The sequence below is a fragment of the Ceratotherium simum genome, chromosome 8 (assembly GCF_057802395.1).
Source record: "Ceratotherium simum simum isolate JZ-2026a chromosome 8, ASM5780239v1, whole genome shotgun sequence".
Lineage (NCBI taxonomy): Eukaryota > Metazoa > Chordata > Mammalia > Perissodactyla > Rhinocerotidae > Ceratotherium > Ceratotherium simum.
Genome location: NC_141907.1, coordinates 54,395,533 through 54,408,728, shown reverse-complemented (window position 1 = coordinate 54,408,728; position 13,196 = coordinate 54,395,533). Strand labels below are relative to the sequence as shown.

Here is a 13,196-nt window from a genome sequence, read left to right as displayed (position 1 = left end):
TGGAATGTATCTGAAATAGGGAGTTCCTTTGAAGAGCTCTGACAAATAATGTTGGGTCTGGGAAATATTAATTAACAAGTCATAATAACAGGTATAAGGAAGAGGTAGGATTAAGGATAGAGAACAGAGCAGAGAGGAAATAAGACTGGGCGGAGTTGCACAGTAGTGTGGCATGAGGTAATTTTTTTTCTTTTTAGAGGAACTTCTCTAGCTAAAAATCAATTGGTCTTGGAGGGACTAGAACAAAAAGATTCTCATACTCATAGAAAATATCTAATCTGCCAAATATATCTGCTGATTACACACTCTTCTGTTTTGCAAGTTTTGTTTAAGATGATGCAGAATACAAAGAGACTGAGGGAACAACTGAGGCAATTTTGAAATTTGAAATGAGATTTTTTTGTGTGGATGCTACAGCTCTTCTTCCAAATGGGCAATTTCAAGACATCCTGTCTTTCAAGATATGAGGAATAATTAGCGTCCAAACCTTATATATAGATTAGACTAAGGGTGGCCATAAGATCTAGCCATCACCCTAGACCACTCTATGTGTATGATGCCGTCACATTATTTTCTAATTATTTTTTGTCTAAATGATTGGTTTTGATGATGAAACTTACCTGCCTGTTAATTTATATTATACAAATAATCCATGTTTATTGTAGAAACATTAGAAAATATAGTTAAGGAAAAAATAAACAAAAAAGAAAAAATCTACCCATAATCTCATAGCATGGGATAACTGCAGTTGACATCATGATGTTTCTTTCCACAGTTAATTAAATATAATGATGTTATATATTTGTGTTTATAAATATATATATATCCAGGTAAGTGATGTAGCTATAGTTTACAAAACATATAATCAGACCACACCAGTGTTTTGTAACCTGCTTTAGGTAAGTAAAAAGAGCAAATCAATTTCTCCTCAGAAACGTGAGGACAGAAACCATGTCTGTTTTTCTCACTACTGTATCCCCAGTAGCTAAAATGGTACTCAAATATGATTTGTTAAATGAATGAGCATTAGGGTCTATCCTCTTGGAGGCATTTGAAGCTTCTATGTTTTAAGCTAACATAACGGCCTAATGCATAAATTATAAATTGTGTTGTATGAGTTGGAGGAGAGACAGGTAGATGTAGAATGTCTATCATCTTATTTGAGCCATTTTCCTCTTTTCACAGTCACAGCATATCTTCCCAGAGAAGATCTTGGCCACTATAGATGACAATCCTTATTTTTCTTGGAGTGATGGCAATCTTGGGAGTAACTATTGGTGTCCTTGTTCATTTTCTGGCAGTTGGTCGGTATTGACCATTTTCAGTTTTCACCCTTACTACTAAATCTCCTTTTACTTTTAGAAATTGACAAGAAACAACATGAATATTAAATTTCTTCATGGAAATTTTATCATCTACTTACTGTCTTATTTCAACATAATAATTCTCTATTATTTGACACCAAAGTTTATAAACGTTTTTGAATCAGATGGCTCCTTGATCCACTCTACAAGTTACATCACCGACTCTGGGAGTAAGGGCAAGACTGAAATGCTTAATACTTCGATGCCAATATTTATTGTCAATAAAGGAGCTTATGTAGTAGGTTTGTAGTTGAATTGTTACATCTTTTAGTAAATATACCTCTAACTTTGGAGATCCCTAGTCTTCTTGGCACAATTCTGGTTTTGGTTGTTAAGATATAATTGGTAAGTAGCAATGGATAATCCACAAAATGGTTCTTCTAACAGTAGATAGTCAAGAGTGATTGAACGGCTGAATGTTCATATATACTTGATCCTATTTTTAAAATTTTTATTAACGCTACACTCAGATAGCTTGGTTTTCCAATTTATTATTATCTTTCAGAAAAATAAACCCTTAAATTTATGTAACCATTTGATGTTTTTAAAGAAATTGGACATAATGTTATTCTGCTTGACTCTCACAATAATCCCTTGAGCTAGGGAGGGAAGGTTTTACTCCTTTCCCTATTTTCACCTGCAGGAAACTTAGGCTCAGAAAAGTGGAGTGACTTGCTTAATAGCTCAGGCTTTTAAGTGGCATAGCTGAGCACAAACCCAGATCTTAATATTTGAAGTGTATTATTCTACTTTATCATGATTTTTCTGAGATTTAGTCCTCTGAAATATATTACCTTATACAAGAATATAGTGTGTATAAATTTTGCCTGATTCAGTGACAATTCCAGTTTTTCTTTCAACCTGGCCTCTTCTCCTTTGTTTTTCCTCAACCATCTTGATTTCAAATTTCAAAACTTGTTCTTCAGAAGGGTAGTGTATGCTCATAGTCTCTTGCCTGCCATGTCTATCTATGAACTTTCCATAGTCTGGATCCTTCTGTCCTCTCCTTGACTCTACTCATTAAAAAATAACATTCTTCAGATAATTTTCTTAAGGACAGTGCTCTAAGTTTACCAAATCAAGACCTTGAGAAAAAGCCCAGTAGCTTGATTAGTTATCCTTCCAAAATATAGTTTGCATCTTAACAAGTCTCTTCTTCTGGAGAAACAATGCAATAATGGAAAAAAATGATGCAAAAGGGAGAACTACAGGCATTCTGGCTTGAGCAGAAAGTGTGTAGGACAAGAATTCACGCTTGAATTTCTCTAGGTGGTCAACCACCTACCATTTCAGTTACAAGGCCAGACGGGTTTATGTTACCTGAAGTTAAATTGATTGAACTGGGCTCCTTCTGCAGTAAAAATGGACACTCAAACTCTGTTGTAAGGGTTGTTTGAAGTCAGTTTGAAAGACGGGTTTGCTCCAGGATTCTGGCTTAGGAATCAATGCAATCTTTGTTAACATTGAGGGCAACTTGAGTTGGATGACAGCTCACACAAGTGGTTTGAAATTAGTTTCCCTGCCTGAATATATCTATTGTTTCTCAAAATATTTCTTTATTTTTGAATTTCTGCTTCTTGGATTAACTCAGAGATTAATATTCCACAAGGATCATTATTCTAGAAAGGATTTCAGTTCTGTCTTAGCTATTTTAACAAAACTACTTCTAAAAGCTTATATATACATTTATAAACAATTCTAAAATCCTGCAGATAGTTCATCTAATAGTTCTAAACCCTGGCTTCCCCTCAGAATCACTTGTGGAGCTCTTTTAAAGAAGTCCTCATTCAGCCCTGATGGCCTACTCGTTAAAGTTTGACGTGCTCCGCTACGGCGGCCTGGGTTCAGTTCCCAGGCGCAGAACCACGCCACTTGTCTGTCGGTAGCCATTCTGTGGTGGGGCTTACATAGAAGAACTAGAAGGACTTACAACTAGAATATACAACTATGTACCGGGGTTTTAGGGAGAAAAGAAAAAAAGAGGGGAAGATTGGTAACAGATGTTAGCTCAGAGCGAATCTTTCCCAGAAAAAAAAGAAAAGTGTGCATTCCCCAGGCCCCATCTTAGCTTTTCTGACTCAGTGGGACTGGAGCAGGACCTGCTCATGTGTGCTGTTTAGAAGCTCTATAGTGATTCTGATATATAGATAGTGTTACAATCTATGAGTCTAAAGTAATGTTTCAGAAAGGTAATAAAACATGTTTCTATCTTAAGATAGAAGATAAACTTTATCATAAACTTTGTAGGGGGCAGATTATCATGTAAAGACTGACTGTTACTATGTCTATAAAACTGAAAATCACAGGCCATAGTGTAGGGTATAGAGTAGACTCCCATTCAATTTATCTAAATTATTATATTATTCAGCTCAGGCTGCTATAACAAAACACCACAGACTGGGTGGTTTAAATAGCAGCCGTTTATTTTCTCACAGTTCTGGAGGCTGGAAGTCCAAGATCAAAGTGCAAGCAGAGTTGGTTTTTGGTGAGGCCTCTCTTCTTGGCTTGCAGATAGCTGCCTTCTCACTGTAGCCTCATATGGCCTTTTCTCTAGGTGCATATGGGAAGGGGGAGAGAGAGGTCTCTAGTATCTCTTCCTCTTCTTATGAGGACACCAGTCCTATTGAGTTAGGGTCTCACCCTTATAATCTGATTTAATCTTGATTACCTTGTTAAGGGTCTTAGCTCCAAATACAATCACTTTAGGGGTTAGGGCCTCAACGTATGAAGTTTAGAGGGACACAATTCAGTTCATAAAAATATCAAGTGAAAATTAACTTAAAAATTGCAACTCAAATCAATCTGACCTTCCAGTAATATTATAACCAGAGTCAGTTATCTAAACATCATGTTTTTTTTTTTTTTTTAATATGGGCACGATATACATGACTTTTGACAAATTAATCTGCCTACCTGTAAATACCCAAGTTCAGCATACTGGATGTAACACAAAGTTAGCTGATTCTAGTTGTTTTCTCTTCCATTGGGTAATAAACTTCACAGATTAAAATAATGAAATGGTAGGAAAAAGAAGGTCTTGGAGTTTATTTATTGCAATTTAGTCTTTATGATTGATGAAAAAAATCCCAGTGGGCTAAAGTGATATGCCAAGGTAACACAGCCAATTTGTGTCAGGGCTTGAAATAATTCCTCTAATCTCATATGCATTATTCTTTTCAGAATGACCTTAGGTAACTTCTTAGGCAGATCTGGCATTTGCTTTTCATATGCACTGGTTGCCATAAGGAAAAATACAGGAAACCATAGGAATATAGGAAACTAATTTTTATTTTAGTTTGAAGTGATATTTCTGACTTCCAGGACAATGAATTATTTCAGTTCAGATGTATTTTTCAAGGTCTATTATTATTAGCACTCCTTAGAGACCATGTGTTGCTTTTCAAGGTGGATCTAAAGCATAATTGTTCTCAAAATATGTGACTGGCTAATTGCTTAATCACAACAGGCTACAATTCCATATTAATTCCTATTTTAAAAAGTACATATATGACCTGGAAGAGCTACCTCTAGGCTTGTCCTGTTTTAAATTATGGTGGCCTAGTATATCAGGTGAAGCAGTTTACATTTGGGGATGGAAAGGAATGAAGATGTGAGACCTTGTAGGGCACAGCAAGCCCCAGCCACCACAGGCTGTAGGGAAGTGGAAGGGCAGCATGAAGTCCTCAAGAAACCACTTCAAGTAGACAGCAGGCCGATAGGCAATGGGTCATAAGAAAGTGTGCAAGAGGGTGTAGAGCACCCAGAAAGTGAAGGAGGATGTTTGTAATATTTCCTGTATCAGAACTGGTCAGAAAGATTAATGGGATAATCACTAGGCTAAGAATTTAGATTATACATGGAAAATAGGTTTCATCTCTACTGCATACTCAGGTAAATTGCTATTGGCTGCTTGCATTGCTGTTTTGAGGAGGATGCTGAGGGTATCCCTGGCCTCAGCAGGGCAGTGATATCTATTATCATATGAAGGAAGGAGGGGGATCACTTAATGAATGCTGGGTAGTTGCCATTTCTACAATAAGTGGATATTCATTTTCCTCCATTTCCCTCCTCTTCCTTTCTCCCTCTTTCTGGTTATTTCTATAGCTGAGTTGAATGTTAATTTTGAGATAAAAATATGGAGGGATTTGAGGCCACTTCCTGTTTTAAAATTCTTTAACTATTTCTTTATTTCACAGGAAAGATTTACTATTACCAAGGTGATTTTGGTATTTTTGGAGTGACATACAATGATAGTTGTGAAAATGCAGCTTCACAAGCCAGCACAGATCTGAACAAAGATATTGAGACTAAGGTTGAGTCAGAGATTTATTTTATAAATTTCAATACAAATTTGATTGAAATAGACATGGTGGCTCTTTTGTTTTTTCCTCTTGACAGATGTCTGATGCACTTCATAATTCTAGTATATACAAAAAATATATCAACTCTCACGTCATCAAACTTCTGTAAGTACAAATTTATTCAGGATCTTAGGAAATGGAAGTAGGTAAAATGTCACATCAGCCCTGGTTTTAAATAAAAACAACAGCAAAAAACAGAAAGAGAGAGAGAAAGACAGAGAGAGAAGGAAAGAAAGAAAATAAGAAAGAAAGAGAGACAGAGAGAGAAGGAAAGAAAGAAAATAAGAAAGAAAGAGAGACAGAGAGAGAGACATCGAGAGAGAGATGTCGAGAGAGAGAGAGGGAAAGAGGGAAAGAAGGAAAGGAAAGGAAAGGAAAGGAAAGGAAAGGGAGAGAGAGAGAGAGAGAGAGAGAAAGAAAGAGAGAAAGAAAAAGGAAGGAAGGAAGGAAGGAAGGAAGGAAGGAAGGAAGGAAGGAAGGAAGGAAGGAAGGAAGGAAGGAAGGAAAGAAAGAAAGAAAGAAAGAAAGAAAGAAAGAAAGAAAGAAAGAAAGAAAGAAAGAAAGAAAGAAAGAAAGAAAGAAAGAAAGAAAGAAAGAAAGAAAGAAAGAAAGAAAGAAAGAAAGAAAGAAAGAAAGAAAGAAAGAAAAAGAAAGAAAGGGAGAAAGAAAGAAAAAGGAAGGAAGGAAGGAAGAGGGAGGGAGGGAGGGAGGGAGGAAGGAAGGAAGGAAGAAACAAAGAAGAAAGAAAGAACAAGAAAGAAAAGAGAAAAGAACTCTCCATAAATTAAAGTGTCATTGTGCTTAGCAAATTTCTGTTCAGGATAGGAACAGTTCTGTACAAATCTGTAATCTCTATGCTTGAAGGAGAATTGTAAGGTTGTTGGTGACAGTCAGTCCTAACTAACCTTTGTGATGAAAGATAATTGCAACTTGTGGAAAACAAGGACTCCAACCTGATTGTTTTGCTACCCACATACTAGCCACCTCTTCTCCCATCCATACCCATCTGGCCATATCTTTTCTAAAATAATCCTCTTTTGATCTTTTTAGTAATTACCAGGTGGTGGTGGTGGGGAGGGTAACAGGGAGGAGGGTATCATGAAGCACAGGGGATGAGGGATAAAGAGAGAAAGCATTTGTATTTTGGTAATTGCCAATATCTATTCTGAGGAATTCTGAGCTTCCAAACCAAAAAAAAATAAAAAATCCAGCCAGCCAAACAGCCAACCAAGCAACCTACTTACCTACAAACAAACAAAAACCTTCAAAGACTCTTCGATTGAGCATAATTATTTGAATATAGAGTTGTGGGGTTTTTTTAAATTGTGATTAATATGGTTTTTGGTTTAAAAGTCCTTTAAAATGAATTAATCTCCTTTCCTGATTAATAAAAACAAAATTTACTGACTATATAGGTAATGGAGATGTGTATAAGAAACTATAGAAAAAAGCTTAGTACTAGCTCTTGAATATATGATAGAAGTTGCCTTTTGAATGCTTCCCAGTCCTGCATTTAAGTTCTTATTTATCTTTTTCTCTAAAGTTAAGTTATAGAAAATATCTGTACAGGAACATGGTTTTTACTGTATTATAGTAAAATTTCATGCCAATCATTTGTTGGCCTGTACTCAGTTTCTCATATGTGTTTGAGATTGCTAGTTTGTGGTTTACATCTTCTTCCATGAGCAATACTTCAGGACTAGGTCGAAAAATTTTATGGACACTTGCACTTTATACATAGTGGGACAATATCTGTGTATTGTTCTTTAATATATGTACAGAACCAGATGATAATTAAAATGTGGGAAATTCAGTGTGTTCACAAAACATCTAAAAAATCAAGATGCAACACACTGGAACATTTCTGTTGTTTCTAGTCCTTATCCCAATGGTTCGAGTGTACAGTTACAGCTGACATTCAAGTTTCCTCCAACAAAGAGGGATAGCCTGAAACTGAAATCGAAGCTATCTTATATCAGATGTTAAAAGACAACATGGCATCCTCGAATGCAGTTCCCACTTCAATTAAACTTATGGATATTTCGCTTATTTCCATTATTTTCTATTAGTTGGGTAATAGACTGGACTGTTCTAAAATAAGGTACTAGAAAAAAAATGAATCAAGAGTTTTTCAGGAATTTACTTAGGAAGAAATATGCTTTTCCAACTCTGGCACTCCTAACAATGCATTGGTAGTGGAAACAACAGTGCCCATAGAATCTTGGTCTGAAGAGAGATGGGAATGAGGGTTAAATTGTGCGCATGCATGTGAGTTTGGAAGGGTTGCTTGTTATATATGTAACAGGAGGTGAAAGGCCGTAGTTGAAAGAATATTCTTTCCTACCCTCTACTCTTGTCAGGATCTCATTACAGGAAACAGATTTAGGGTTTTCTTGATCATTCAGTGTGGACAATGCTGCAGGAAGAGTGAAGTGGGCATAGGGAGTTCTCATTGCTTCTAGTGAAAGAATGGGAATAATACTATTAAAGAAAAAATTGTCTGGAATAATTCCCTAGAAAATGAGGGAAGAAAATGATAGGATTTTGCCCCAGTACAGAAAGTGAAGTTTGTAAAGATCTTAAAGATCCTGCAAAGATCTTGAAACTCTCACTTAGATTGTTAAAAGGCCTGTTAGGTGACAAGCATGTGGTTCCAGAGCCCAGTTTTGTGGTTCTTCCAGACTGACTGTTGATCCTAGTGTCCTGGAAGGCTATCAAGGCTGACAGCTGCCAGTTACAGCTCCTTTGCCTCAGAATACAGACCCTGTCACCAGTAGACCACTCGTGAGAAGTGAGTTTGATGTAGGGCTTCTCAAAGGAGCAATACAATTCCTCTGTGGTAGCTGTTGGGAAAGAAAGCTGTGTCAGTTACTGCCCCTCATGTCCCAGGGATTTAGAGTCAGCACTTTCGGGTGTGTCTTCCTTTAGTTCTCGACTCTTCTCTTTCTCTCTAAAGTCTCTTCCCAATAGAAAAGAGACTTGAATTTAAATTAAATTCTCAAAATTTCATAATTCAGTCTTAGTAATGAGACGGTTCTAAAGAGCAGGATAGGACCAATGAAATATAATTTTAACTAGATTTTTTTTTCTTTAAAATATAGATAACTCTGAGTATTTCAGAGAAATGAGAATAATCGTAGGGAAAAAAATCCAAAGATAATGCCCAGCCCCTCTTTTAGTGCGAATGTCGGCTTCTTGATTCACTAAATATTTTACTATAACTATCATAAAATTGAGAGCTTTGTTTTTTATTTCCTTTTCTCTTTTCCTATACTGCCTGGTAGAGATGTGGAGAAGTGGCCAAAATATAGCAAGTAGAAGTGAGAGGGGCTGATAATCAATGTGTGAACTAGTCTGAATAGTTAAATGTTGGGCATAATTGGGCTAAGAAAGTTAGCATTTATGTCCTTGGATTAAAGGTAATTGCTTGGGCTATTTTATCAATTTTATGTTTTTTTCATCTCAGAAATCATCAAGGCTAAAGCTGAAATGCTTACCAACAATTATAAGTTTAGAAACTTTATTATAAATTTAACTATTCACAACTATTTCCTCACCATTTTTCTCAAAAGAATCTTGAAGTACATTGTGTGGAAATCCATAGTAATCTTTCAAAATTATTGGATATAACAGATATATATCTGGAATTTCCTTATGAAAAACACTGACCTATGAATTTTAACATTTGTATTTAGCTGTCCAAAAGGATGAAATGAGAACTGATTCCAAAGAATGGAATCATGAGTGAAGAATATCATATCTGAGAAAGTTAAAATAAGAAAGATTGAAGGGAAAAAAAAAAACTTAGGATAATAAGAAAATACAAAACTAGGCTGTATCAAATACATTTATTATAAGATAAAAGATCAATTCTGTTTCTTTTAAATAAATTCTATTTAGAGTATCATGTTGCCCACAAGATACATCCATGCATTCCTTCATTCAACGGATATTTATGGAGTATCTGTTGTCCCCATGGGACCTTATAGACAGCACTGCATATGCTATGCAAGATGCAGACATTAGTGAAGAAAAGTTTCCACCTTCGAGAATTTTGCAGTCTACGTCGGGGGATAAGAATTATAACAGACAGACACAATAAAAGCCAGTGGTTGAAAGATGCTTGAGACTAAAAGAAGAAGATAAGTAAAAGTCACCAAACCAAGATGGAATGGAGTACCATGATAAAGTACATTCCAGAAAAGAAACAGCATTGCTTAGGAGATATTGGGCAATCACTGAAGGGTTTCAAGTAATGTTTTAAGATATATTTCTTATAAAGCATAATCAAAGATACCTGTCTTGTATAAATAAATCCTTTCTTCAGGTTGTGGGAGGTGACTGACCAACAATATCATAACAGACAACCGAACTGTGAATGGGAAAAATGCCCTGGCGGGGGCATGACCATGGCAGGCCAGCATGCAATGGAAAGGCAAACAGTACTGTGGAGCACCCCTGATCAGCAGCAGATGGCTGTTATCTGCAGCTCACTGCTTTGCCAAGTAAGTGTAGAAGTCTAACTAAATGTAGGATTCTGGGTGCACGCCTATTTTGGGTAGCCTCTGGGGGTTAACCTAAATGTGTGGAATCAGTGAATCTTCACCAAGGCCATGTGGAATTTACAATTACCTACATAATTGAAGGGCAGTGGAGGCATTTAAATTTGACAAAGAAGGGAAAAGTGTTTCATGTTTTCCAAATACCTACTTTGGCCTGACATTAAGTTCTTGATGTACATCATTTTATTTAATAATAACAATAATTTATGGAAGGTATAGTTTAACCTATTTAAAAATGAGGAAACTAGGGTTCAGAAATGGTGACATAACTTGGCCAAGATCATACAGCTCTTAAATAACAGAAATTGAATGTGAACTCAGGTACGTCTGATGTCAGAGCTTATTTTTCTTGCCCTCCAGGGGTTTACAATCTAGTTGAAGAAATTCAAATGTGATATATTAAAGGTATAAGGCAGAATAGAGTAGTAAATATCACATGTAAGACACAGATATTAAATGCTATGGAAATCCGATAAAGAAAGACAGCATATCTATCTGAGATATGAAGATATGAGATTTGATCTGAACCCTAAAGATATAAAATTTGATTGATGGGGTGGTGGATGGGAAAGAATAATATGCATTTCAGGTTGGGAAAACAGCCTTCTTCAAGTTTGTGGAGATGGAACAACACAAGTTGTATTCTGTGGATGGCAAGCAAAAAGAGCAATTTGACATAGAGAAGATTTGCAGATGCCCAGATCCTGCCACAGACTCTCGGAATCCAGGGTGTTTGGCAATCAGAGTGATTCTGGATCCCTTCCACTGAGGCTGCTCTCATGATTCCTACCCAAGTCAAATGTTCAGAAACTGGATGGGGCTGAAGTAGCAGGAGAAGACATCAGCGACTCTAGTTAGGAGGAATTTCAGAAGGCTGACAGCTCTAATAGTCCTTAACACTATTTTTATGTGATTGCAGCATTTGAAACATCCCCAAGTCAACGACATTTTTAAAAACAAGAATTTAAGCCTTTTATAGGGTTGTTTGGGAACCTCATGCCTTTAAGTTATGAGATAATGACCACTATGAACACTGTTGTGGCTCAGAAACTGAGTGTGCTTTATTAAATTGTGTCCTCCAGGAAAAATAATTCAGAAGATTGGACTGTCAACTTTGGAGCTGTAGTAAATAGACTGCATATGACATGAAAAGTCCAAAATATTATTTTTCATGAAAATTATAGCAAGGCTGGGGTTCATGATGATATTGCCCTTGTGAAACTTGCTGAAGAAGTCTCTTTTACAAAGTATGTTCGTAGGATTTGTCTTCCTGAAGCCAAAATGAAGCTCTCAGAAAATGACAGTGTTGTAGTTACAGGATGGGGAATGCTTTATATGTATGGTAAGTTTTTCTGTAAAAACAGCATAGCTTCATGGGAATAATTATTCAGACAATAAGTCAATCACTCTCTCATGCAATGAATCAATCAGTAAATATACTGAGAAGAAAACCAGTGGTGGGATCAAAAGCATGGCATTGTCTTCAATTTCTAAAATATCTCTGGGAATGAGAATTGGAAAAATTGGAATTATGTGTGAGGCAGCCAGCTATAATAAACCACAGAAAGAGACCAATCTATCCTGGGACTGGACTGGCTCTCGGTGACCAAAAGAATATGTTTTATTCTATAGATGTTCTTTGTCTCAACAAACAAGTTACAATCCCCATCATATGCAGAATCTATTGCCTGTAGGTCCCCTTCCAGTGATACTTCAACAGGCCTTTGTGAAGACTATCGACAACAAAGTTTGCAATGCTCCACATTCATTAGCTGGCTCGGTGACCGCTACAATGCTATGTGCTGGATTTATGTCAGGAGAAGCTGATGCCTGTCAGGTACGTCTAGCTACATCACCAACTCATGTTCTCCCAAAGTACTAATTAAATGGAAGTTTTTATCAATACAAAATATTTTTTTGTGTTAATGATTTCCACAGAGCACCTTCTTATTTCAATCCCATATAGTGAATAATTGTCAATCCTGTTTATGTACCAGACACCAGACTAGATACTGGGAATGCAGTGGGGAACACAATCTCTGCCCTCATGGAATTTTCAGTCTAGGAATCCATACAAAGGATAATAGTTACAAGGTAATAAAATAAATTTGGCCCTATCTTCTGGGCATCTTGCAGACCTGGAATGCTGCCTCTTCCTTATCCAGAGATGCAGCAGGAGGTTCAGCATGTGCTCTTGTCACCCGTTCCTCAAAGGCTTCGTCATGGAGCGGCTAAATCACTGTCTCCGTAGTCAAGGCTGGACTCATTATAAAGTCAAATTCTAGTCTGCCCAATACAACATTTGGTGGCTGTAGGCAATATATTTTGGTTTGTAGTTGCCTTGGGTTTTGAATAAATCTAAGAGTTCCACAGTTCTAAGCCCAAAGAGGGTGGATTGTTTTTAGTGCCCAGGGGCTATTGATAACTCCAAAGGAGAGGTAAAAGGAAATTCTTTGACAGATCAAGAAATATTTTTTCCCTTTTTCTTCTAGAATGATTCTGGTGGACAACTGGCTTACCCTGAATCTAGAAATATCTGGCATCTTGTTGGAACAGTAAGCTGGGGTGATGAATGCGGTAAAAACAACAAGCCGGGTGTCTATACTCAAGTGACTGCTTATCATGATTGGATTACCTCCAAGACTGGACTCTGAAAGAAAAGTAGCTTTAGAATGGAACATATAGACAACTGCAGGGTATTCTTATTTGTTGCTTCAAAATCCGTTTCTTTTGATTGTTAGTATACCAATCATTTTCTTATATACAAGTACGTAAAGTTCTTTATCAATATTTTATTATATCTAAAACACTATATATATTTATCTATTTAGTAATATAGGAAATGAAGAAAGAAAAAGATGGCCAAAATATTTTTATAAATAGCCTACTTCTGATTTATCTTACTCTTT

At 36.4% G+C, this 13,196-nt stretch overlaps 1 protein-coding gene across 1 annotated transcript in view; it reads left to right on the top strand.

The window, feature by feature from the left end:
* Positions 1-12,941, top strand: part of LOC101397803 (transmembrane protease serine 11B) — a 38,281-nt gene extending 25,340 nt beyond the window's left edge. Inside the window, 10 exon segments of the mRNA XM_004419222.3 lie at positions 1,186-1,304; positions 5,561-5,676; positions 5,763-5,830; positions 7,603-7,673; positions 7,676-7,769; positions 9,199-9,230; positions 10,053-10,230; positions 11,370-11,629; positions 11,982-12,124; positions 12,780-12,941. Coding sequence (XP_004419279.1) covers positions 1,186-1,304; positions 5,561-5,676; positions 5,763-5,830; positions 7,603-7,673; positions 7,676-7,769; positions 9,199-9,230; positions 10,053-10,230; positions 11,370-11,629; positions 11,982-12,124; positions 12,780-12,941 — 1,243 coding nt within the window.
* The last annotated feature ends 255 nt before the right edge of the window (positions 12,942-13,196 follow it).